The sequence below is a fragment of the Silurus aristotelis genome (assembly GCF_946808225.1).
Source record: "Silurus aristotelis genome assembly, chromosome: 18".
Classification (NCBI taxonomy): domain Eukaryota; kingdom Metazoa; phylum Chordata; class Actinopteri; order Siluriformes; family Siluridae; genus Silurus; species Silurus aristotelis.
This window is the reverse complement of record NC_139591.1, coordinates 12519867-12546893: the sequence shown is the minus strand read 5'-3', so window position 1 is coordinate 12546893 and position 27027 is coordinate 12519867. Positions and strand designations below refer to the sequence as shown.

The following is a 27027-nucleotide window of genomic DNA, read 5'->3' as shown; positions in this document are numbered from 1 at the left end:
CCCCCGCTGCCACACAGTAATTTATGCACACTGTGTTTTTCTGGTATATAGCGCATAATGGAAATGGAATCAAGAGAACCACCTCACAACTTCATATACTTGAATAAGGCTGGCTTCAACGTGGCCAAAGGCAGAAGGCGTGGTAAAAATCTAATCGGCCAGAGAGCTACTGTTGATGTCCCAGGCCAACGTGGAAGAAATCACTATGTGTGCTGCTATTTCAGACCAAGGTGTGCTAGCTCAAATTTCTATTATGTACAACACACAGCATCTCCTTACATTCTTAGACAATCTCTATAGAAATGTCATTCCTGAAGATGAGAGAGATGATCTACCAAAGTATGTAGTAATTTGTGACAATGTCAGTTTCCATCACTCTGACAACATCAGGCAGTGGTTTGTCCACCACCGCAGGATGCTGATTGAATTCCTTCCACCCTACTCCCCGTTCCTGAACCCAATTGAAGAGTTTTTCTCGGCTTGGAGGTGAAAGGTTTATGATCATTATGATGCTGGCTGCCATGGATGCAGCATGTGAGGACATCTCAGCAGATGCATGCAGAGGCTGGATTAGGCACTCAAGAAGATTCTTTCCACCTTGCATAGCAAGGGAAAATATATGTTGTGATGTGGATGAGAATCTGTGGCCCAACAGAGAGGACCGACATGACGCATAGGAAAACTGCCATATAATTTAACCTTTACCTTCTGTACATGTATAGTTTTCCCCACTTTGTCTTTTTCAGGTTTTCATTTGTCGGTAAATAGCCTATGTGTAGTTTCCTTTGTTTTCTGTATGTAAGTACCACTATTGAGAGTACAGTAAAAATGTGAATACAGTGTGATCTTTGTTTCGATTCTTCCATATACTGTTACGTGGGTCGATGTTGATTGGTTAGATGAGGTTAGATGGAATCAATCAGAAAAATTATCTATTCATACCATGTAAATTACTGTAACACCTGGTTGATGCATAATGGTTTGCTAAAGTAACTTCTTTTTTTACCGGAAGAAGACTGTAAATCATGACACACACCAGTACGGTAATTTAGTAGTTTCTAGTCATCAAAACCTGACTTGAGTATAATTTAAATAACTAAAACTGAGTATGATGTTCTACTGACAACATGACTAATAATTTTGCCTGTCACGTTCACATTGTTAAAAAAAATGACATGGGATTCTGCTGCCTCTGACACAATGATTGATGAAAAAATACGCTTTTGCACGATAGACAAAGCATTTTGAGCAGGTAACGCGTATTTTCCGGTTATCCACTATGTTGTGCAGTTTGTACGTGTTGTTTTGAGAAATGCACTTGGAGATCTGCAAACTTCAATTCTGACCTGAGAAATGAATGAAAGCAGTTGAGAAAAACTGTAATGTGCAGCATTTTCTTTCTTTTAACGTAGAAAACAGCGTGTGATACAGCGTTTTTCCAAATCATGAAAGTGTTGGAGAAGGTTCACGTAAAAGGAAACATAAGTCTCCTCGTCATAGTGACAACGAAAACGAAAACTACGAAACCATAGCGATGATTCTCCAGCCAGCGTACGGCCCCGGGACGTCCTCATAATACGCCAAACCGTAAACGACCCCGGGACGACCTTGAGGATAAAACTCTTGCCACTAAGCCGCCTGCAAAAACAAGAGGATCAATCCATCATATGTTGAACATCCTGTGATGATGTCAGAGCGCAGTGGTGATACGTCCATTGTTAGAACAGAGCACCGTAAATGTAAGCGTAAATCTCCTTATCATGGCAACAACAACGACAACAACTACGAAACCGTGGCGATGATTCGAGTGGTCCTTATTATAATACGCCAAAGCGTAAACGACCCTGGGGTAAGAATGAGGACAAAAAAAAGATTCCTCTAAACCTGCAATAAAGGGGAGAGGAAGAGGCTGGAAAACATCTCAAAGTTGGGATATTAATTAAATTTAATTCAATTCATTTTTATTTGTATAGCGCTTTTAACAATGAACATTGTCTCAAAGCAGCTTTACACAGATAATGTGGTGATTAAACGTAAATATGTTCTTTGTAAGTATGTTTGTCCCTGATGAGCAACTGTGGCAAGGAAAAACTCCCCGAGATGGCATAAGGAAGAAACCTTGAGAGGAACCAGTCTCAAAAGGGAACCCATCCTCATCTGGGTTACACCGAATGTCCATTTGAAGCAGATATACAATGCTGCGGGGTACAGTGATGACGATCAGAAGCAAACTGCACTCCCGAGTCAGTGCAGCAGACCGCCGACACCAACTACAGTCCAATCCATCCTCAAAGCACCCGTTTTACTCCGGAATTACATGGAACCACCCAAGGTGTTGATGAGAGACCGTCCCAAGCTGCACAGAAGTGTGAAGTTCTACGGAGGGGAGAGGGGCAGGAACAGTGGTCACTGGAGCCTCAGGAGCATGTTTAACTCAACCGAGAGAGAGAGAGCGAGAGAGAGAGAGAGAGAGAGAGAGAGAGAGAGAGAGAGAGAGAGAGAGAGAGAGAGAGAGGGTAACGGGAAGAGAAGGATATGGATTATTAGGTGTCCCTATTGGTGTATAAAAGTTAATGTCACTGTGCAGTTTGGACTCCGGCAAGACTCGCTATGGCAGCATAACTAAAAGGGAGAACCAGAAGGTAACACAGACATGAGGGATCTCTGGGATAAGAGACGACCCACCACACCACCGTCAACAAACCCGAGTGAACGTGTGAACGTGAGGGGACGACAGCATACAAATATACCAGTTCACCAAACACTCTATATCCATGCTCCCTCCAGATCTGCTCCTTTACCTAAGAAAAATCTACTGATAAAAGGCTTGACTAAATAAATAAGTTTTCAACCTCGACTTGAACACTGAGACTGTGTCTGAGTCCCAAACACTGGTTGGAAGGCTGTTCCATAACTGTGGGGCTTTATAAGAAAAAGATCTGCCCCCTGCTGTAGTCTTCATTATTTGAGGAACCAACAGATAGCCAGCACCTTTTGATCTAAGTAGGCGTGGAGGATCATATTGGTACAGAAGTTCACTCAGATACTGCGGTGCGAGACCGTTAAGTGCTTTATACGTCAGTAGTAATATTTTATAATCAATGCGAGATTTGATTGGGAGCCAGTGTAGACTGATTAAAACAGGGGTGATGTGGTCATATTTCCTAGATCTAGTGAGGACTCTTGCTGCTGCATTCTGAACTAACTGAAGCTTATTTATGCACTTACTCGCACACCCAGACAGTAAAGCGGTACAGTAGTTTAATCTAGAAGTAACAAAAGCATGAACTAGTTTTTCTGCATCCTGTAACGACATCATATTTCTAATTTTAGCAATATTTCTAAGGTGAAAGAAGGCGATCCTGGTAATATTATTCACGTGAGACTCAAAAAAGTACTTCCGTCTTATCTGAGTTGAGCAGAAGAAAGTTATTAAGCATCCACTGTCTAATGTCCTTTACACACTTCTCAACATTGTTAAGCTGATCTCGCTCATCTGGCTTTGCTAAAATATATAGCTGTGTGTCATCAGCATAGCAATGGAAGCGAATCCCATGTTTATGAATGATTTCACCAAGAGGCAGCATATATAAAGAGAAAAGCAGTGGGCCTAAGACAGATCCTTGCGGAACACCAAACTTTACCTCATAGAGTGTGGAGAACTCACCATTTACATCAACAAACTGATAGCGATCAGTCAAATAAGACCTGAGCCAAGAGAGAGCTGTTCCCTTTATTCCAACAACGTTCTCAAGTCTAGCAAGCAGTATAGTGTGATCAATAGTGTCAAAAGCTGCACTAAGGTCGAGCAAAACAAGTAAGGAGACAAAATCCTGATTAGAGGCCAATAACAGGTCATTTACCACCTTAACTAGCGCCGTCTCTGTGCTATGATGAGGCCGAAATCCTGACTGATACATTTCAAAAATGTTATTCATAAGTAGGTGTAAGCAGAGCTGCTGTGCTACAACCTTTTCTAAAATTTTGGATATAAAGGGGAGATTTGATATTGGTCTGTAGTTGGACAACTGACATGGGTCAAGGTCAGGTTTCTTAATAAGGGGGTGGATAACTGCCAGTTTGAAGGATTTTGGTACATAACCAGTGCTAATGGAAGAGTTAATTATTTTTAAAACAGGTTCAATTACCTCTGGAGCTATCTGTTTAAAGAAACTTGTAGGCATGGGATCGAGAAAGCAGGTTGATGATTTTGATGAGGAGATTAATGAAATTAAGTCATTCTCATGAATAGGAGTGAAGCTTTGTAGTTGATTGTCTGCTATAATTACACTGCTGTCTACAGGGTTACTTGTAAAATAATTTGGATTTATATTAACCGTCTGGATTTCTTGCCTGGGGCCACCATCTAGCCGAGGGGCCACCATGAGGAGATGGAATCCATCCTGGCAAACTCTCTCCAGAACTCCCGAAAGCAGCGCGATAGGGGAAAGGCGTACAGGCATAGCATCGGCCACGTCTGTACCATGGCGTCCAACCCCAAGGAGGCTGGGTGAGCAAGGGAGAGCCAGAGAGGACAGTGCGATGTCTCCTGAGTTACAAACAGATCCACCTGTGCTCTGTAAAACCTTCACCATATCTGCTCCACCACCTCTAGCCCTAACCCTAACCCCAACCCTAACCCTAACCGTAACCCTCGGCCGTTGCCTCGAGAGGGCGTCTGAATTTAATTCTTCTTCTTCTTCTTCTTCTTTTTTCGGCTGCTTCGATTAGGGGTCGCCACAGCTGATCATCCATCTCCATACCACCCTGTCCTCTACATCTGCCTCTTTCACACCAACTACCTGCATGTCTTCCCTCACCACATCCAAAAACCTCCTCCTTGGCCTTCCTCTTTTCCTCCTACCTAGTGGCTCCATCCTCAGCATTCTTCTACCAATATAATTTATGTCCCTCCTCTGCACATGTCCAAACCATCTCAATCTCGCCTCCCTCACCTTGTCACCAAAACATCCTACATGCGCTGTCCCTCTAATAAACTCATTTCTAATCTTGTCCATCCTCGTCACTCCCAACGAAAACCTCAACATCTTCAGCTCTGCTACCTCCAGCTCCACTTCTTGTCCTTTACTCAATGTCTCTAATCCATACAACATCGCAGGTCTCACCACAGTCCTATAAACTTTCCCTTTCATTCTTGCAGATACCCTACTATCACAAATCACTCCTGTTACTCTTCTCCACCCACTCCACCCTGCCTGCACTCTTTTCTTTACTTCTCTAACACACTCTCCATTACTTTGCACTGTTGACCCCAGGTACCTGAACTCCTCCACCTTCTCCACCTCTTTTCCCTGCAACCGCATCACTTTACTGCCCTCCCTCTCATTCACACACATGTACTCTGTCTTACTCCTACTGACTTTCATTCCCCTTCTCTCCAGCGCATATCTCCACCTCTCCAGGCTCTTCTCAACCTGCTCCCTATTCTCACCACAAATAACAATATCATCTGCAAACATCATAGTCCAGGGAGACTCCTGTCTGACCTCGTCCGTCAACCTGTCCATCACCACTGCAAACAGGAAAGGGCTCAGGGCCGATCCTTGATGCAGTCCAACCTTCACCCTGAACCAGTCTATCTTTCCTACTGCACACTTCACTGCCGTCACACTGTCCTCATACATGTCATGCACCACCCTCACATACTTCTCTGACACACCTGACTTCCTCATACAATACCACAACTCCTCTCTTGGCACTCTGTCTTACGCTTTCTCTAATTTCACAAATACACAATGCAATTCCTTCTGTCCTTCTCTATACTTCTCTATCAACATCCTCAAAGCAAATAATGCGTTTGTGGTGCTCTTCCTCAGCATGAAACCATACTGTTGCTCACAGATGGTCACCTCTTCTCTCAGCCTGGCTTCCACTACTCTTTCCCATAACTTCATGGTGTGACTGATCAACTTAATTCCCCTGTAGTTACTGCAAGACTGCACATCTCCTTTATGCTTAAAGATCGGTACCAGCACACTCCTTCTCCATTCCTCAGGCATCTTCTCACCTTCCAAAATTCTGTTAAACAATCTGGTTAAAAACTCCACTGCCATCTCTCCTAAACATCTCCACGCTTCTACCGGTATGTCTTCTGGTCCAACCGACTTTCCATTCTTCATCCTCTTAAAAAATACTACCTCCACCTTCTCAACACACTCTCCTCACTAGTCAACACATTTATTGCTCTAACTTGCAGCACATCCTCGGTCCCTCTGCCTGGCCAATCGGTATAAATCCTTTTCTCCTTCCTTAGTGTCCAACCTCTCATACAGCTCCTCATATGCCTTTTCCTTGGCTTTCGCCACATCCCTTTTTACCTGCTGCTGCATCTCCTTGTACTCCTGCCTACTTTTCTCATCACTCTGTCTATCCCACTTCTGTTTTGCCAACCTCTTTCTTCTTATGCTCTCCTGCACTTCCTCATTCCACCACCATGTCTCCTTGTCTTGCTTTCAATTTCCAGATGTCACACCAAGTACTTTTCTAGCTGCCTCCCTCATCACTCCTGCAGTAGTTGCCCAATCATCCAGCACCTCTTCACCACCACTGAGCCCCTGTCTGACCTCTTCCCTGAACTTCACACTACACTCTTCCTCCTTCAGTTTCCACCATCTTATTCTTCTTTCAGTCCTCACTCTCATCCCCTTCTTCTTCACCTTCAAAACCATCCTACAGACCACCATCCGATGCTGTCTAGCTACACTGTCCCCTGCCAACACCTTACAGTCTCCAATCTTCTTCAGGTTGCATCTCCTGCATAGCACATAGTCCACCTGTGTGCACCTTCCTCCACTCTTATACGTCACCCTACGATCCTCCTTCTTCTTAAAATACGTGTTCACCACTGCCATTTCCATCCTTTTAGCAAAATCTACCACCATCTGCCCTTCCACATTCCTCTTCTTAAAACCATACCTACCCATCACCTCCTCATCACCTCTGTTCCCTTCACCTACATGTCCATTGAAGTCTGCCCCAATCACCAATCGTTCTTTCCTAGGTACACCATCTACCACTTCATCTAATTCACTTCAGAATCTTTCCTTCTCCTCCATCTCACAGCCAACTTGTGGAGCGTAGGCACTGATGACATTTATCATCATCCCTTCAACTTCCACCTTCACGATCATCACCCTATCAGAAACCCTCTTCACCTCCACTACACTCTTACTGTACTCTTCCTTCAGAATCACCCCTACACCATTTCTCTTTCCATCCACACCATGATAAAACAGTTTAAACCCACCTCTAATGTTCCTGGCCTTACTCCCTTTTCACTTGGTCTCCTGAACACACAACATATCTACCTTTCTCCTCTCCATCATATCAGCTACCTCTCTCCCTTTACCCGTCATAGTACCAACAATTAAAATACCAACCCTAACCTCTACTCTCCTACACTTCTCCTTTCCCTGCCGTCTCTGTAGACGTCTTCCTCCTCTCCTTCTCCTTCTTCGGCCAACAGTAGCCCAATTTCCACCGGTACCCTGTCGGCTAACGATACCTGTGGCGCTCATTGTTAACCCAGGCCTCTAACGATCCGGTATGAAATTCTCATTTGTGATCCGCATATTTGATTTGGCACATGTTTTACGCTGGATGCCCTTCCTAACGCAACCCACCCCATTTACCCGGGCTTGGGACCGGCACTAAGAGTGCACTGGCTTGTGCATCCATAATGGCTGGGTTAGGGCGTCTGAATTTAATTAATTCAATTTAATTTATATAGCACTTTCAACATTGACCCAAAGCAGATTTATAGAAATAAACAGATTACAAATATACATTTTAGCCTCATAAATGAGAATTTATTAAATGAACATTTAAAGAGTGAGTCGGTGACAACAGCAATGAAAAATGGTATGAGTGAAAAACCTTGAGGGGAACCAGACTCAAAAAGGGAACCATCCTCATCCTCAGCACTAAATGTCCATTCATTAAAGTTCCATCACTGTTGAAGTTATTAACTGTTCACTGATGGACACTTGTTCATAGTCACTGCAACCATAAGCCATTGTAGCAGTTTATATACGTTTATACTGTATGCATTTATTACAGTCCAGATCGATCTCCTAGATCAGCTTTAAACCCTCTGTTGTGGCTCCCTGCAGCCCAGAGGTGGGAAGTTAATACTTAATTCCTGTACTTCAGTAGATTTTTCTGATATCAGTATTTTACTTTATTATTTATTCTTCTGATACCTTTTTACTTTCACTCATTAAATTCTTACACAAACATCTGTACTTTCTACTTCTTACATTTTAAATACAGACTCGTTACTTTAGTTTTAATCTATTTGTTGAAATGCCAATATTATTCTTCTCACTGCTCCGTTTTTTAGCACATCAACCTGTTTCTTGTCATTGAGCAGATTTTTCAATCCACTGGTGTATCATTTCCTGTCTCTCACACACCACAGACGTAGACTAGTTCTGAAGCTCACAATGAGCAGGCAGAAGGCAGTAAGAAGTCTGGGGTTAACGTGGATGAGACAGAGGGAGTCAGTGATATAAACATGACTAAGAACAGACACATTCCTGATCACCTGATCATCATCTTTTCTCTGGATTCGTTAGAGAACAACATTAGATATTATTTTATATTAATATATTAATGTGATGTGATGTTCAGTTACCAGCGTGACACTAAAACAGGTAATAATAATCAATACTTTTTACTGAAGAACATGGCAGAGCCCAAACATCTTTACCTTAGCTTGAGTGAAAAAGTGCAGTTAGAACTTCAGCTTTTACCAGAGTTTTTTTATATCATGAGTATCTGCTCTTCTACTGAGTGAAGGATGTGTGTACTTTTCCATCACTGCCCATAACCACATTTCCTCTGTCGCATGATTCCAAACACTTTTTTCCACACACATCTCTCTCTCTCTCTCTCTCTCTCTCTCTCTCTCTCTTACGGGGCGTGCAGGCAGAAACATATTGTAGCAAACGGCAGTATTTCAACACATTAGAATCAGTTCAATTGTCCGGTCTTGAGAGATTTTCACTCCAAGAAAAACTTTGATGGCTGAAATGATTAATACTGAACCCCAAAATGCTTCTTCTGCTGACTGTGGACCTGGACCTGGATCTGGAGATGCTGGACCTGAAGATGTGAAGTGTGATTTCTGCATTGAGAGAAAACGCAAGACCACCAATTCCTGTCTGGTGTGTCTGGCCTCCTACTATGAAGATAATCTTAAACCTCACTATCAGTCTGAGACCTTTTAAAAGGCACAAGTTATTTGAAGCCTGTGCAGATCTCCAAGAGAAGATCTGCTGTCAGCACTGCAAACTGATCAAGCTCTACTGTCATACTGACCAAAGCTTCATCAGCTACTGGTGTATGATGAAGGAACATAAAGGCCACAAAACTGTTCTGACTGAAGATAAAAGGAATAATAATAAAAAAAAAACAGTTGAGAGAAATCTTTTTTTTCTGCCAAGTTTCTATTTGAATATCATTCACTGTGAAATTATTTTTGTGTTAGAAATTGAAGGGTTGTTGGTACAGAAGAGTGAATATTGTGTCTATTTATAATACACTTTCAGACTGGGAAAATGAATAGTATGAGCGCAAGTCTTTGTAAAGCCCACTTGTGGGAAATTTGTGTGGCCGGGGGCTCCACCTGCACCTAATGATTTGACATGATGTCAAATAATTACTACTTTACCTCTATATTAGCAAGCGTCCAACTAAATTGACAAGCAAAGACAATTACCAACGACGTCAATTCTATTATATATAGATTTTTAGAACACTGAGCTCAACATCAGAAATAAAACCATTTCTTAGTAAAACCCAAAAACAAAAGATAACTTACAATATACACAATTAACGACACCAAAATACAAAGGAAATTTGTATCAATAATTGTTTAGCTCAACACTGGATAAGGCACAATTCAAGAAACCCAAAACCCACTTCAAATTATAATAACCCAAACCTCCCACAAAATACACAACCAACAAACAAAACCATCCAATAAATCAAAAACAATGAGTTCTTAAATGAGCAATTCCAATATACGCAAGACAGATGTTATACAACCCAATGTAAATGGCAAGATTAATGAACACCGAAACGAAAGGAAAATATGAGGAAAAGAAAACCAAGACACAAAGATACAAATCAAATATACACAAACATCACACACGCACGCAGCGTCATTTAACCCACTCAAACTAGAACAAGACCACAAGTGCTTTAGTAGTTCGGTTAGGCGATACCCCGGCCCAGCTTGAAGAGCATCTAACGCAACGGGGAATAAATCGGCAAACGAACAGTACAAAGATTAGGATTTGAGAATACAGCGACACGCCAGCAGTGCATCCTGAAACTGGAACCACTGAAAGTGAGGCCACGGCAAGGCGGCAAAACAGCTTCCCGAACTTGGAACCACTTGGAACCACTGGAGGTTAAGCCACGACAAGGCAGCGAAACAGCAACATGACAGCAGCTGGCAGGCTCTTTCAGTCATGCTACACGTGCACGCCTACTTACATGGCTTGGATGCAGCTGACTAATCTAAAATTACACCAACAGTAAATAATTAAACCATTCTACACTAAAGAGTTCCCCCATCTCAGATACGAGCACCGGTTGAGTGACCATACACACGTCACATCAACAGGCTATCCCGGCACCGAAACCTCACCTGCAAATTACTTAAAGGGGCCACCCTACTACAATCGCCACCAGTGAAAAAGAAAGATGTAAATGAATGGTAAGTTCATAAGGAAGAAACATGAAGGACTGAAGGACTTGCCCAAGCCTGCATTTACATTTACAGCATTTAGTAGACGCCAAAAGTACAAAAGTGCTTTGAGTCTCTAACAATAAATAAATCCACCAACACTGGTTCACTAGGTTCCAAACTGAAGATACCATCAGCCTAAACCTCATAATGAGTGCAGAATTGAATTCACACTGCGATTATAATTAACCATGATGTACCAATGATAGTCTGGTTCTCTGTAATGTTCTTTCTTGCGCTTTTATTTGGGTTTTGCTATTGAAAGCTATCAGCCACCTGCTCCCAAGCCTTTGTTTTTGACTTGCAGTAAAGCTCTGATGGACTCACAAATCAATTCATTTTTATCTGTAGATCGCTTTAAACAGCGCACGCCGTCTCAAAGCAGCTTTACAGAGATAAAGCTGTTATAAAGTTGTATAATAGCATGTATAATCTTAGTGCCTATACGTTTGTCTTTAATGAGTGTACCAGTGGTGACTGTGGTGAAAGAAAAACTCCCTGAGATGGCATGAGGAAGGAACCTTGAGAGAAACCAGACCTTAAAAGGGAACCTCATCCTCATCTTCAACACTGAATGTCTATTCATTACAGATCCATCCACATCCAGCTAAAATCTGTAGAGCAAGTGTGAACCACACCTTTTTATTTGCAGATAACATTGACACACTGATCTGTTAATACAAACATGCATCATTCTGTTTTATTTGTTCACAGAATGAGATTGAGGACAAGTAGATGAAATTCCAGGAGAGGATCCAGGAGAAGCAGAAGAAGGTGCAGGGACTGAAACAGACTGTGGAAACTATTAAGGTGTAAAAAGAAATTCTAATGAAACCCCTGAAAATACACACATACTCTCTCACTGTCTTTCACTGATACAGTATCACATTTAGACAAAATGTTTTGTATTTGTTGTAACAGATGCGTTCACAGGAAGCAGTAGATGATAATGAGAAGATCTTTACTGAGATGATCAGCTCCATGGAGAAAAAGCACTCGGAGGTGACGGAGCTGATCAGAGCTCGGGAGAAAGCTGTACTGAGTCGAGCAGAACAACCCCTGAAGCAACTGTAGCAGATCGCTGATCTTCAGAGGAGAATCAGTGAGCTGGAGCAGCTTTCACACACACCTGATCACATCCACTTCCTCCAGGTAACACTCACTGTCTGATCTACAAGCTCCTAAAAGCTCAATTCAGCATCACAAGTGTGTCTTTGATCTGATTCAGTCTGAGATTCATTCGTTTCTCTCCTACACTTTTCTCCTTCTCTATGATCTGTAGAGATTTCCGTATCTTTTTGTTTCTCCTGGATCTGGCAACTCACCCAGCTTCACCATCAATCAACAACTTTCATTTGATGGAGTGAAGACATCTGTCTCAAATTTAAAAAAGAAACAAGTCTTGGAACTCTGTCGGGAGGAATTTAACAAAATCCTTCCACATGGTAAGATAACTTTTTCTGCTGGAAGCTTTTTCTCTGGAGCGAAGAGAGACTGCATTAATGAATTCCTGTAACAAGAATATGAAGTAATACATAAAGTCTAACTTTACACCAATACATTAACACTGACCTTGTAAATGACCAGCATTTGCATGAGGAGCATCATAAACTTCTCGGAGCTTCACCTGGGCAAAGGGATTGTTGTCATATGGTAAAATGTTGTGCTGTCAAATATCTTGCCTGAGGTCCTACTGTGTCCAAGTGTCTGTCTGAGAACAATTATGAATCAAAACTTTCATAATTCTCCATTTTGTCTGTGTCTCCACAGCTACAGCAATTCAGATGATGTTATTCTTAAAACCACAAGGCAGAGATGTTTTTCTGAAGCGCAGGTGTAACACACACAGGCACACACACACACTCCAACATTGTGAGAAAATGTAACACACAAACATTATTGTTTCTGAAATCAGGTCTATTTTACACAATGATGTGATCCAGAAACACCACAATCATCTCTGAGCCAAAGCCCATTTAAAATGCATCATGGGAAAGTGGAAAACTGTTCAGTATTCAGTGTAAGTGTAAGTCATATATCAAAGAGTTTGGACACCCCAATAAGTGGTGTGATACTATCTATGTGCAAAGCTGCTAGAAACTGCGAAAACGACTGAAGACATCAGAAAAACAATTGTTGACCTCCACAAGTATGGCTCATCCTTAGGTGCAATTTCCAGATGCCTGAAAGTCCCACGTTCATCCGTTCAGACAATAATACGCAAGTATAAAAAACATGGGAATGTACAACCATCATACCGCTCAGGAAGGAGACGAATACTGAGTCCCAGAGAGGAACGTTTTTTGTTGCGAAATGTGCAAATCAACCCCAGGACAACAGCAAAAGATCTTGTGAAGATGCTGGCTGAAACTGGTAAAACAGTGTCATTATCCACAGTAAAACAAATACTGTACTGCCATGAGCTGAAAGGTTACTCTGGGAGGAGAAAGCCATTACTTCAAAACCACCATAAAAAAGCCAGACTACAGTTTGCAACTGCACATAAGGGAAAAAATCTTAATTTCTGGAGACATGTCCTGTGGTCCGACGAAACAAAAATGTTCGGTCATAATAATAAACGGTATATTTGGAGGAAAAAGGGCGAAGTTTTGAAGCCTCAGAACACCATCCCAACTGTCAAGTATGGGGGTGGTAGTATAATGTTGTGGGGCTGCTTTGCTGCAGAAGGGACTGGTGCACTTTACAAAATAGATGGCATCATGAGAAAATAAAATTATGTGGATATATTAAAGCAACATCTAAAGACATCAGCCAGGAAGTTAAAGCTTGGGCACAAATGGGTCTTCCAAATGGACAATGACCCCAAGCATACTTTCAAATTAGTTACAAAGTGGCTTAAGGACAACAAAGTCAGGGTATTGGAGTGGCCATCACAAAGCCCTGATCTCAATCCCATAGAAAATTTGTGGGCGGCACTGAAAAGGCGAGTGCGAGCAAGAAGGCCTACAAACCTGACCCAGTTACACCAGTTCTGTCAAGAGGAGTGGGCCAAAATTCCAGCAAACTATTGTAGAAAGCTTGTGGAAGGATACCCAAAACGTTTGGCCCAGGTGAAACAGTTTCGGGGCAATTCCACCAAATACTAAGGAAGTGTATGTATACTTCTGACTTTGATTAAAGTGATAATAAAAATACATAAAAATTCTCCCTCGCTTGATTCTGACATTTAACAAATGCAAAAAATATGTAATATTAATTGATTTAAAACAGAAAAAGTTTACTCTAATTTAATTTATGACAGTAAAGAAATAAAAGTTTTTGTTTTTTTTCTGAAGTGTATGTAAATATCTGGTTTCAACTGTATGTGTATTTATATATACAGTGTTGTGCTCGTTACTAAAAAATAGTAACTAGTTACAGTTACTCGTTACTTCATTCAAAAAGTAACTCCGTTACATTGTTGATTACACCAGAAAGTAATGCGTTACTGTTAAAAGTAACTTTTTAGTTACTTTTTTGAAGAACCTTCTTTATTGTTCCCATTAATGCCCTTTTATGCGTTATGATCTATACAAACACAAAACTGACTTAAACACAGTCATTTTTAAACACTATTTTATTGAAGTCAGACCTGCACAAACTGAATATATCACAAGGATTTCTGAAATAAATAACAAAACAAGCTGAATAATATATTCACAATCAAAAACTAAAGTGGCTTCTGCTGTTGTGTTGAGCTCTTAAAAATGTTCCTTTCACAGCTGAAGTATAAAAACTATCCACAATGTAGAACAGAACACCGGGTTAGCTTCTAGCTACTAGCTCCTCAGGCATGGAGTTTCTGGAGGTGTTTCAACAGATTGGAGTTGCTGTTTATCGCAGTAGATACGAGCTTCGAACCAGAAAGACACAACTTACATTTGACTTAAAAGTTTTTGTCTTTATACTCAACTAAAGTGAAATAATGAGCATATTTCCACTTTGAGAAACTCGTCTTGCGTCTCGCCTCGACTCGTCATTACTGCCGCACAGACCTGAATAAACGGAGTTTGTGTTTACAGTGGTTCATCCACCAATCCTACAATATCGTGTTTACAGTGGTTCATCCTTCAATCCTACAATATCGTGTTTACAGTGGTTCATCCTCCAATCCTACAATATCGTGTTTACAGTGGTTCATCCACCAATCCTACAATATCGTGTTTACAGTGTTGTTTATCCACCAATCCTCCAATGCGACGCTGCTGTAAGCAGGTTAGGCTGTAGTCTACACTTCAGCCGAAATTAATTCATTAAAAAAAGTAACGGGTAACGCACCATACGGTAACGGTAACGGAGTTACTTTATTTTTTTAAAGTAACGCGTTACAGTATTAGTTACTGTCAAAAGTTACTAGTAACGCGTTACTGCCCAACACTGTGTGTGTGTGTGTGTGTGTGTGTGTGTGTGTGTGTGTGTGTGTGTGTGTGTGTATATATATATATATATATATATATATATATATATATATATATATTTATTATCGGTGTAACGGTTCACATATTCGTACTGAAATTTTTTGCTACAGGGCTTTTGGTTCAGTACAAATGTGTACTGAATGCAATCCTTTTTACTTGTGGAACATATTTAAAAACAGAGCTCCCTTCGGAACATATTAAGACCTTTTTATTATTATTATTATTATACATGAAAACATTCACAACAATTCCAGGGGTATAAAAAATAAACTAGAGTTAGCACAGTGTCACTGTGGCTGCTCACTTTGTACCAGAAATACGATTTGTTTTGCTGTACAATCAATAGCCTAACTGTTATATTGAGTACCACTGATTTTCTCCTAGAAGGCATAATCGTGGTTCTATAGGTAGATTAGAGCCCTGCCACTCTCCAAGAACTTTCACAATTCTATGCCAGAATGGTTTAACTAGAGAACATTGGCCATGTTTCATCTGGAGCCTTTGTTCATATAGTGTGCTCACATTCGAACTGTATTGAACACTCCTTTACTGCTTATAACACGAAAATGTTTAAAAAGAATTTGTTTAGTGTTGTAACATGGCAGTGTGATCAAGTTTCCATATACCTTTGACTTAGACTTTAAACCTTTTCTCAATGAAGCAGTGTGGAAGTGCATTACATCATTAAAGTCACCATATGGAAATGCATATACTAATTATAAAAGTAAACACTTCTGGTGGGTTCATGGCCAAGTGGGAAGGATCCGTAATTGTGCAGCTCTCTAACGATTCTCAGCCCCCTCGCAAATTAGTATGAGGTTTTTAAGCAGCTTTTTGAGTTGCTTATAGTCACTTATTACATTTACTACAAAAAAAGAAAATTCTGAATTCTCTTATAAATCTTTTAAATGTTTTACTTTATGCCCTTTTTTCTTTTTAAAGCAGAATATAAATATTTGAACTCTGAGAGGTGTAGAAAAGCAGTGATATGATTGTGAATTAAATATTTATTGTTTAATATGCAAAGTGTAATTATCTGGTTTGGGCTTTGAAATAAAAATACAACAAAGAGGATTAATGACAAACCTTTTATATATACAGTATCTCACAAAAATGCATACATCCTTCACATTTCAGCTACTATTTTAGTAAATCTTCTTAATGGACAAGACTATAGAACTGAAACTTGGATATATTTTAGAGTAGTCAATGTGCAGCTTGTATAACAGTACAGATTTACCTGAAAATTACTCAACATACAGCCAATAATGTCAAAATAACTGGCAACAAAAGTGAGTACACCCTAAGTAATAACGGCTGTATGTCCTTTAACCATGCAAAGCCTCATGTCCTATTCATCATATTCATGTTTTTGTCTGCTTGACAGAACCATACAAATTTGTGTATCTTGTAGTAGAGCAGTTAAACTTTGGGGTTTTGAGTAAAATTCTCTCATACTGACCACTGAATGTTCAACATGCACCTCATAGTAAAAAAAATTCTCTAAGGATTTGAGAATTAGAATTGTTGCTCTCCACAAAAAAGACCAGGGCTATAAGATGATCAGACTGAAACTGAGTTACAGAACAGTGGCCAGAGTCTTGCAGAGGTTTTCCAAGTTGGGTTCCACTTTGGAAAGTTGGGTATGTGATTCCTTGTGCTGAGTGTCAGGTGCAGAAGCTGCTTCAAAAAAAAACAGACTCATGAGTGCTGCTAGCTTTGCTTTAGAGGTTGTTAAAGTGGAAGGTCAGCTTGTCAGTGCTCAGATTATACACCGCACACTGCAACACGTTATTTGGCCATGATTTTCATGGCCGTCGTCCCAGAATGACGTCTCTTCTGAAGCTGGCTCACAAGAAAGCCTGCTACAGTTTGCTGAAGATAACCTGTCTGAGAGCATGAATCACTGGAACCATGTCCTGTGGTCTGATGAGACTAAGATAAACTTGTTTGGCTCAGATGATGTCCAGCCTGTGGGGTTGACAACCTGGTGAGCAGTACCAACATAATTGTGTCTTGCCTACAGCCATGGTAGTGGTAGTATCATGTCTGGGGCTGCAAGAGTGCTGCTGGCACCCAGGGAGCTGCAGTTAATTTAGAGAAACATGGATTCCAATATATACTGTGACATTCTGAAGCAGAACATGACACCTTCCTTCAGAAACTGGGCCAAACCGCAGATTTCCAACATACCGTATTTTCCAGACTTTACCTTATTTTTTTCCCCACGCTTTGAACCCCGCGGCTAAAACAACGAAGCGGCTAATATATGGATTTTTTCTGGGTTTTTCCCGGGTTCACAAGCTTCATGCCAAAAAACTAAGCCCCATAACATTAGACCAATGAAATTGTGGACGGGTTCAGGTGAACCAATGAAATTCTTTATATTAAATCAGATGCGCTCCCACTGAATCGGGCCACACCACATCATAAATATGGATGAGGTTCCTCTGACGTTTGACCTGCCGCTCTGACGTTTGACCTGCCGCTCTGACGTTTGACCTGCCGGACTGTCTACAGGAAATGCGAATCATTCATCACGCTGAAAACGACCGGGTATGAAAAAACACACTTCACCTGTGTTCTGAGCTGCACGGCATCAGGAGAAAAGCTTCACCGATGATTTTTTTTAAACGCAGGATGCCAAAAGAAAAACTCTCGAGAGAAATTGTTGTGAAAGGAAGGAGGAAGACAGTGAACAATGACTTTCTTGGTAGGCTACTGTTTAGATACAAGCCGTGTAACAGACGCTGTCTTTTATTAAAGCCTGTGTAAAGTTCATTAGTTTCAATGCGGCTTATAGACAGATGCGGCTTATTTATGTTCAAAATAAAAATCTTTGTCAAATTCAGTGGGTGCGGCTTATATTTGGGTGCGCTTAATAGTCCCGAAATTACAGTAATAAAGACTCCAAACACACCACCAAGATGACAGCTGCCTTGCTGAGGAAACTGAAGGTGATTGAGTGGCCTAATATGTCTCCAGACCTGATCCCTATTGAGCACGTGTGGGGCATTTTCAAAGGGAAGGCAAGAAGCACCATGCATCTAACATCCAACAAAATATTGAAACTTTAGACACAGTTTTGACATGTTCGCTTAGGGTGTACTCACTTTTGTTGGCAGCTATTTTGAAAATAATGGCTGTGTGTTGTTATTTTTAGAGGACAGTAAATCTGTACTGCTCTACAAGCTGCACATTGACTCCTCTCCAAGTTATATATCTAAGTTTCATTTCTATAGTATTTTCCCTTAAAGATTAACTCAAATGGTTGTTGAAATGTGATTTGTGAGATACTGTTATTAACATGTAACCAATTATGAACATCATAAGGACAGAGTCATTAAGCAGCAACACCTGCTTCTGTTATGTACCTGGGCTGAAGTGGGTTGCTTCACCTGATACATGAAATATTTATTGACAAATTAAATAAACAAGGGAACTAATATATAAAACATTAACAGCAACTAATAAGATAAGAAACAGTCCTGAAATCCCAGTTGTAGACGTGTTGAAGAGGGGAAAAAATGAAACAACTGATTGCAATACTACTTTCAACTTCTCTAAATAAAATCTATTCGTGTTCTTATAAATAATGCAGGTGTGGAAAAAAAAAGGTTGTAGACCTTAGAAAACGGTACAGTTTAGTCAGGTATGTGCTCTTTCTAGGGCGAGGTTACTTTTTCAGGAATTATTTCAGTAATGTTTACATTACGTGGGTCTCTGTGTAAAGCTGTTTTGCAGTTGGGTGGCATAATGTCTGGGGGGTTTTTTTTGGTGTCACTTTTATGAACTCTAACAGTCCTAATGTTGTGCATAATATCTTTTCCAGCTTATAGTAGACTAAATAATTAAATAGAGCTTCTCACTTTTGGGTTTTTAAGAAATAAAAAACTGGTCGTTTTCAGGCACAAATATTTTGAAGTGCGCACTTAAACAAGATCGAGTAATACTCACGTCATTACGCAGCCTGCACTGATGTGCACAGTTCTAATACTTGGAAATTTGCCATCTCAGGGTGTTGATAATCCACAGGTAAGACACAAGCTCAACAAATAACGATGTTCTAAAGTCGCTCTATAGTGTGATACGTACATTACTGTAATAGTGCACATTTATCCTGCCTCCCATCTTGTATTAAGAGGTGCTAAACACAGAATTAGTTCTTCTAAGCCTCGCATTACAGACCACCTCATTTACCCTAGCCCACTGCACCGACTGGCTACTTCCCTCTCTTGCCACGCCCTCTCCTTGAACTAGTCCTGCCTGAACCTTGTGTGGAAGGTCCTGGCCTGGATGCTGCAGGGGGTGCGGAGAGCTGGCCCTCCTGGAGCTCCTGCCGTTTATCAGCAGGCAGACAGCAGATCTGCTGCTGCGTCTCAAGGTGCATCCTGAAGTCATGTAGTTGATCCTGAAGCTCGGCAATCTCAGCTTCCTTGATAGCAGCCGCCTCCTTACTCCGACTCTGTTCTTCCTGTAGGTTTGCCTGTAGCTGCTGCTGATTGGATCGCAGGCATCGGTTCATCTCCTGCTCTTCCCGCAGCTCCTGGCCCAGCTTGGCCACCTTGTTGTTCAGCTGAGAACATCTAATAATGGGAGAGGACACGTGAAATCAACAACTAATTAGTTGGGCTGCCCAAATTACAGGTTAGCGTGATGGTTAGAGAACACAGACGCATGCGAAATGGCGGAAAACCGACAGCAGGCGAGAGTGCGCCCAAGGCATGGGGGCATTTTATATTAAACGCAACAAAGAAGACTGTAACCTATAAGTTATGCAAAGTAGAGCTTGTGTGGGATGGAAGTACCACAGTGATGCATAAGCACGTAAAAAGTAAACACACTGGTGTCACGGATGAAGGTGAAACATCAGCACGTTAAACAAAAAAAAAAGGTGTAGTTTAATGAAGTGCTATAGTGCTATTCTTTTTTTAATTAAACCTGTTAACTTGCTGCATTTCTCAGTTTCATTCTCTTTTTATAGCATTTGTCTACGACAACAGTAACTTGTGATTTACTGTGGCTTTACCAAGTTCAAATGCTTGTTTTCAATTGCATATTGCATATTAAATGTATGCATATATCATTTATTATACAAAATTAAATCAATTATATATTCAAGATGCTCATATCTCCACAACTAAACAAAATGTCTAACAAAAATTGTCAAAGCAATGTATTACATTTAAAGTCAATAATGGTTGTCAAATTGCCATCTGCACTTATTATTAAAAATAGGGATGCACCGAATATTCGGCCACCGAAAGACTTTGATCACCGAAAAAAACACGGCCGAAACAGTTTGTTGTGATGACGCAAACAGAAACCGCTGCCTGCACGTGCATGTCTGAAGAACCATGTCTGTGGTGTGGACGTATTTCGGTATATCTGAGAAAGACCCACGATTAGCGATTTGCAAAACATGTAATGCCGAGGTTTCAAGAGGGGGTGCGTCTGCAAAGACTTTTAATTTATCACCTGAAATCCAAACATCCCGATCGCAATGCTGAATATGAGAGGAAGGCAGCACAGAAAAGCAAAACCCCTCCGAGCACGCGCACTCCGTCTGTGGTGGACGTTTTTGAAAAGGCAAGGAAGTTTCCCAGTAAAAGTGTAATGGCAAAGGTCATTACACAAAAGATTATGGTATTCATTGCCTTAAATGATCAGCCATTCTCTGTCGTAGAAGATGTGGCGTTTCGTAGGCTGATCGAGCACATTGAGCCCCGTTATTCCATACCGAGCAGACGACATTTTTCAGAGGTGTGTTTACCTGAGCTGCTTGATGTGGTTGCAACTCACTTCCATAAGCATATAACTGCAGATATTTCAGCAATTAGTTTCATAACAGACATTGTTTGAATTTTAATTTATTTTATCCTGTGCATTGTTGCAATTTATAAATAAATATTTTCATAATTTGTAATTGAGTTATCCTTTGAAACTTTAATATTAATGTATGCAATTAAAATGCCTTGATTTTAGTAAGGTTAGTACACAGTCATAGCCATAAATGCAATGGTAATAATAATTGGCATAATTTCTTTTGGTGCTTCGGTTTTCGGCCTTGGTTTCCTCTTTTTCGGTTTTCGGTTTCGGCCAAGAATTTTCATTTCGGTGCATCCCTGATTAAAAACAATACAAATGTTGATTTACACAAATTGATTCACCTTGCATACTTAAATGCTAGTTGTTGTTTTTTTTTAAACAGAAAGAAAGCAAGATTATTGATAGCAAGAGTCGTGTGTATCTAAAAGAGAGACATTTAGTAACACAGACATTTTCACACCCATTTATAAAAAATAAAATACAAATTTTTTTTCGGCTTCTCCCATTAGGGGTCGCCACAGCGGATCCTCCGCACGTTTCATTTGGCACATGTTTTTACGCTGGATGGCCTTCCTAACGCAACCTTCCCCAATTTATCCGGGCTTGGGACCGGCACTGAGAGTGGCTGGGGATGGTTCCATGACCGGGGATTTCACACCCATTTATAATGAATTATAATTATAGTTCATAACCCATTTTCACACTGCACATTTTCTGAAACGCTGCCTCTATGCTTGCGTGTAATTTCATGTTTACCTTGGGCTCCATTTACGTGCTACCACTTGCATGTTACACAGCACGCTTTTGGCGCATACTTTAAACTAATCTTTTTCTTCCTCTGACTGTGTGTGTAGATGTGCTAGTGTATTTCTTTTAGCAGCCTTCACCACTTGCTCTGATCGAGTTTCGGTCCGTCTGTCTCCTCTGTCTGTCTGTCTGGCACTAATTTTAAAAACTGCAATTTCCCCTCACAGACAGCAGAGGGCTCCAAATTACCCCCAGCTCCTAAAACCACTGTTTACACTGTTCTACTTCATTCCATCACTTCAGATATTCAAACGCCATAAGTAAATCTATTTAATAAGGCAGAAACTAACTTTTTCTCCATGGTCTGTTTCTCTTTGGTTAATTCGTTCATTCTGCGCTCCAAGTTATCACACTTCTCAATCGTCTCCTTGAATTTGGCTTTCATATTGTTGATCTAAAAAAATATAATAAAAAGAAAATCTCATTACCCTTTTTTTATTTTATCATTAATCTAACAATATATTTTTGTTTTACATTGCCGTTGCTGGTTTACCTCTTCAGCCGTTTCTTTTTCTAGATGAACAATTTTATTTTCCCAGTAGATGCGTTGTGATTCCAGTTGGCTGGTTAGCAAATAGGAATACTGAGAAGGAAAAAAGGGCAATTATAAAATGTGTAATTGTTTACAATGAATTGTGTTTATCTTTGAAAACAACAACCAAAAAGGAAACACATACCTCAAGCTGTAGTGCATCGATCTTTTCTTCCTGACAGGAGACACCCTCGCTCTCGTACTGCACAATTTTGCCATCCGTCTTGCTGGCCACCAGCCGATGCACATAGTTGTCTTAGTTTTTGTAAAAACAAAAACAATTGCGCTCACTTTACATGGGAAATCAATCTATTTGTGTACAGGAGTGCAGAACCAGGCAGCATAATGTTTCTATACCTCCTGCATAATCCCACACTCTGTGGTTTGTTAGCTGCATGGCGTAGGTGTGCTGCGTTTCCTCAAAGTGCTTGTAGGCATGGCGACTAACATAACGGCCGCACCCGATGTGGCCGCAAATCAGGCAGATCCACAAGTTCTGTGGGCAAAGTGTAACTTTTGCTGCATTTCAAATAGTTTGGTTCTCATTCACAACATGCTCACAGTCATCATGCTTTCAGCACCAGCCTAGTACTGTTGGCTTTTACCCAGCTCCATAAGTACACTGCCCTGATTTATTATCCCAACAGAATTTGCCTTTGGAGTCTGGTTCGTGCCTGACAGTCTACATCAGGATTTCTGTAAAGCTGCTTTGTGATAATTTCTATGGATAAACACATTATACATATAAAACAGAACATTTACCTCTTGCACACCACACTCAAAGCATTTATTCTCCTCCACAGGCTCAGGGGTCTGACAGAACCTGCACACAGGGCATCTAGAAAGAGATACACATTCAGAACATCATAAATTCTAGCAGCAGAAACTTGACTGTCCTCACCTCGTTTTACTCAACTAAATTCAAATGTAAGTCAAAGGTTACATGCTATAATAGCCTGAAAACACATCATGATACTGTTCGGGCTAGAGCAATGAAAAAATAGTGCAAATTCCCAGCAGGCGTGTTTTTTTTGTTTTGTTTGTTTAAATAAAAACAAAAACAAATAGCAATAGTAATCTGTGTTTATCAATGCATTATTATTAATGTTGAACGCAGAGCTTTGTAGAGCTTCAGGAATACTGTGATTAACTGGACAACCTGTTTGGTGCAGGAGAGCTCTGGGACAGCTGGAAAGTTAGTGTGTAGTAGTAATGCATGTGCTACTCACGAGGCATCCTCCCAGCGCTGCAGACATTGGCTGTGAAAGCTGTGGTTACACAAGGTGGTAAGTACACCGTTTACTGACTCGTCCATGCGCTCCAGACAGACCGTGCATTTAGGCAGCTCGGTCAGGTCCATCACGGGTAAACTGGCCCCCTGATGGTATAAGAACAGGTTTAATAGTCAACGCGTGCCAGGATTTTTATCAAATTTAGATGTTGGAAATAAATAAATCTTGAAATTTGTAATAGGTTTTTTACTTTGTAAACAAGCAGACAATTGAACATTGTACCCACTGCATTACACAAACACCTCTCTGACTGTGCTTCATACATCCATGGGCATCGTGAATGACCCCCTAAATAGTCTTGGCTTTCAGCGTTTTATTGCACTGAGGTTTTTTTGGTTGGAATTGAGACCTGGTTTAGATCGGATGGCTAATTTCATACCTCTTCAGACTTGATCATTTCGGCCCTCTGCACATAGACCAGCTGGCATACAGCATCTTCAATGGAGTTGAACTGCCGGCCGTTACAGTTTATATAGAAGCTATCAGCATCAGCCTGTAGAAAGGAATGCATCAGCAAGATCTCTACACAATCAAAGCACCTTTAGAAAAAATCTTTTTAAGTTTTATTCTGTTTATCCTTCTATTTCTTTAGCAAGTATTAGAATGAGCACATTAGTTGTAAACCTTGAGAACAAAAGCAGCTCATATTACTGGCTAATTGTGGTCACAGCACTGATAGGAACTTACCTGAGTGGCGAACTTGATCAGCACCATGTACTGGTTGGGTGTAGAGTCACGGATAATCTTCATGTGCTCCATAACTTCATTAAAGGGTGCCACAAACTTCATGAGATCATGGCTGGTCATTGTTGTTGGTACAGTGAGCACGCACAGCATGGCACTGCGCCTCACGTCTTCCTTCAGCGAAGTCATCTTGCTGTAGCCAAAATTAAGACAAAAAGGTAGACACACAGTTGCATGAGCGTCTTCAAATCAGCGCCCAGACGAACCAACAAGACTTTGTTCAAACGATCCGTTTTTCACGGAATATCTTTACGCAGCCTTTCAAAAATGTACGGTTTTCCGTGTTACCACAAGTTTAGTTTTCTCGCCGCACTCCGGCACAATGAATATCAGGTGGATTTCAATTGTATTTGCCTTCAAGTTTCGAAATGGTCACATTGAGCAAGCATGAAATAACCTCCTCGAAGATACCTGAATATACACAATCTCAATCTTTTTTTGTTTTTTTTAAATAACTAATTCATTTATTACATATATTTATTTAATATAATTCTATTTCTTTTAAATGTGCTATCGTATACAAAAAAATGGTCATAAATCTATTACTTATGTATAAGAGTCAATTAGGTTTTGAAAAGCGATAATTTCATCCAGAGACTGATGGAAATACATGCTCCTAGATTCACTAGACAACATTTTGCAACTCGCACTGAATTGTCATGTAGTGTATGTACATATTAACTAATTTTTTCTTCTATCATCTCAGTAAGCACCTAGTCAGGGTCATGGCGGAGCTTAATTCTGTCCCAGGAACACTGAGACAGGTGGAAGAAGAAAATTCAGGACTGCACCATACATACAAGGGTGTAGCAAATACACCTCCAGACTTGCTCTTACTTTGTTTTGTAGAGGTGCATGATGCCATGAATAATCTCCACAGATGGGTTGCCACTGAAGAAAGAGATCTGATCTGGAAGCTGTTTGGAGGGTGAATCTGGCACTTTGGTGGCATCGATCTCCTCCGTTTTGCTGCTGCAGCTTTCATCAGGTATATCTACACACACAAAAAAATGCAATTTTCCCAAATTTGGTTTCGTTCTTGATTCATTCTTCTGCTGCTACAGACACACTACTTTTTTAGATCATTTATAGCAGGATTTAAATGAAAGCATGCGGTCCACCATAACTGCTGGGTTTAATTCAGTTGTCAAGAACTACGAATGAGCTTATGAACTAAAGTGAAACTAGTTGCAAAAGTGTGGGACGAGTCTCGAACATTCAAAAGGTTCCACGGGTACGATGGGTTCCTCTGAATCAGCCTGCTGTCTCTCAGCCATCACTTCCAAGCCTGTTCAGATGATGCAGAAAAGGAAGTGCAGAAGAGCAAAAAAACATTTCTGGTTTGGGGAAAACGCCCAACAAATGTACCTGAACTCGCCACCAGAGTCTCAATCACCATGTCTGACATGTTCCGGCTTCCGATGTGCTGGTGAAGAATTGCAGCCTTCTCTAGCTCTGTTTTGTTCCCTAGGGCCACCCGAGCACAGGCCAAGGCCTTGTCTTGCATTTCTTCTTCAGCCATGTCCTCATCTGTGGGTCAAATTGACAAAAAAGAAACCACTACACTGTGATTTCTTTGCATCCACATTCAGGAAGGTGTAAATAATCAAGCCTTACACAAACAAAACACAAGTCACATGATGAGCAAAATGCACAGTCACTCAAGAGGGATGTACAGAAGCAAAGCCAAGGAAGTCCTAGAAATCTATTTATTACTCCTGAGCGAATCTGCTTATCATATTTTCGAGATAGATCTCAGGCAGGAGTCTGGGAGTGCACGCTACCGCACAGGCGCCATTACATTACCTTACCACTGCCCGTGTAGTAAGGACTTATACTAAGTACTGAGTGCTTATTTACTGCTGTTAGAGTGAAATTTCAGTTTTGTATCTTACCGGCGGAGTAATAAAAGCCCTGTGGCATGGGCGACTGGTCCGCGAGCTCCAGACGGATAACTACAAGTGACACGCTCATGTGGTAAAATCGGTAGAATTAACAAACCCACAAAATCTCCGGGACACAGAAACACAAGCAGGCGTACACTACAACAATAACACTCAACTAGCGGCACAGTTTCCCAACAAACACTGACAAAAAGATCTGTTTAGGGATCAATCACTACCTACAGCTTCAAGAAAACACAAACACGACATTAAAGAACTTTAGAAATGGCAACGTTCACTTCCGAGTCACGTGGTTTTTTTCTGTCGTTTCAAAACAAAAGCGCTGTCGTTATAGCACGTCACAGCACCTCAATAGTACGTCACAGTACTATTCACTATTTTGTAGTTTTCTATTAGTCTAGTCACCACCAGATATATACGCGCGTGTATATACAGTGGACACCCGGAACTCGCGGAGCCCCCCCCACACGAGTTCCGAAAATCCGCGAATTTTGGATGCACCCCAGAGCCCCTATGGTACCTTAGTAAAAAAATATTTAATTAAATTTGTTAGTAAAAACATAGTTTAAAATTGTATCCCTAACGTTCCTAAACATTTGGTCCTGCTGCGGGGTTTTTTAAAGTTTGTATTTTTTTTATTTTTTATTTTAAGATAGGTTCCAAATGAGAACCCGTACATGTGTGTGTGTGTGTGTGTGTGTGTGTGTGTGTGTGTGTGTTTGTG

At 40.8% G+C, this 27027-nt stretch overlaps 1 protein-coding gene and 2 long non-coding RNA genes across 4 annotated transcripts in view; 1 reads left to right on the top strand and 2 right to left on the bottom strand.

The window, feature by feature from the left end:
* The first annotated feature begins 11487 nt into the window (after positions 1–11487).
* Positions 11488–12674, top strand: LOC310741279. Its single transcript, XR_014537917.1, has 4 exons — positions 11488–11587; positions 11699–11929; positions 12060–12222; positions 12548–12674. It is a non-coding gene; the product is annotated as an uncharacterized lncRNA (long non-coding RNA).
* A 3419-nt stretch (positions 12675–16093) lies between these two features.
* The window catches only part of LOC310741492, a 126674-nt gene continuing 115740 nt past the window's right edge, over positions 16094–27027 (bottom strand). Inside the window, exon 2 of the long non-coding RNA XR_014537969.1 lies at positions 16094–17215. This is a non-coding gene — a long non-coding RNA (uncharacterized lncRNA). The remainder of the gene's footprint in view (positions 17216–27027) is intronic.
* Positions 18557–26667, bottom strand: brap (BRCA1 associated protein). Of its 2 annotated transcripts, XR_014537962.1 has the most exons (13): positions 26295–26601; positions 25768–25929; positions 25237–25393; positions 24343–24532; positions 24035–24148; positions 23593–23741; positions 23126–23201; positions 22721–22859; positions 22509–22618; positions 22325–22414; positions 22122–22225; positions 18822–19781; positions 18557–18731 (listed from the first exon to the last, which is right to left on the bottom strand). XR_014537962.1 is itself a non-coding variant. In XM_083569339.1 (12 exons), the coding sequence occupies exons 1-12, from the start codon at positions 26371–26373 to the stop codon at positions 19418–19420; spliced, it is 1734 nt and encodes a 577-aa protein (XP_083425465.1). In that variant the 5' UTR covers positions 26374–26667; the 3' UTR covers positions 18557–19417. The 2 variants fall into 2 exon arrangements, 1 of the variants encoding a protein (XP_083425465.1); XM_083569339.1 differs by having other exon boundaries at positions 18557–19781; positions 26295–26667.

Coding starts and splice junctions, on each gene's coding strand:
- brap (XM_083569339.1), bottom strand. CDS start 26,373: ATGAGCGTGTCACTTGTAGTTATCCGTCTGGAGCTCGCGGACCAGTCG. Junction 22,415..22,508: donor TCGATGCACTACAGCTTGAG/GTATGTGTTTCC, acceptor TTTCCTTCTCAG/TATTCCTATTTGCTAACCAG. Junction 19,782..22,121: donor AAACAGACCATGGAGAAAAA/GTTAGTTTCTGC, acceptor TCCCATTATTAG/ATGTTCTCAGCTGAACAACA.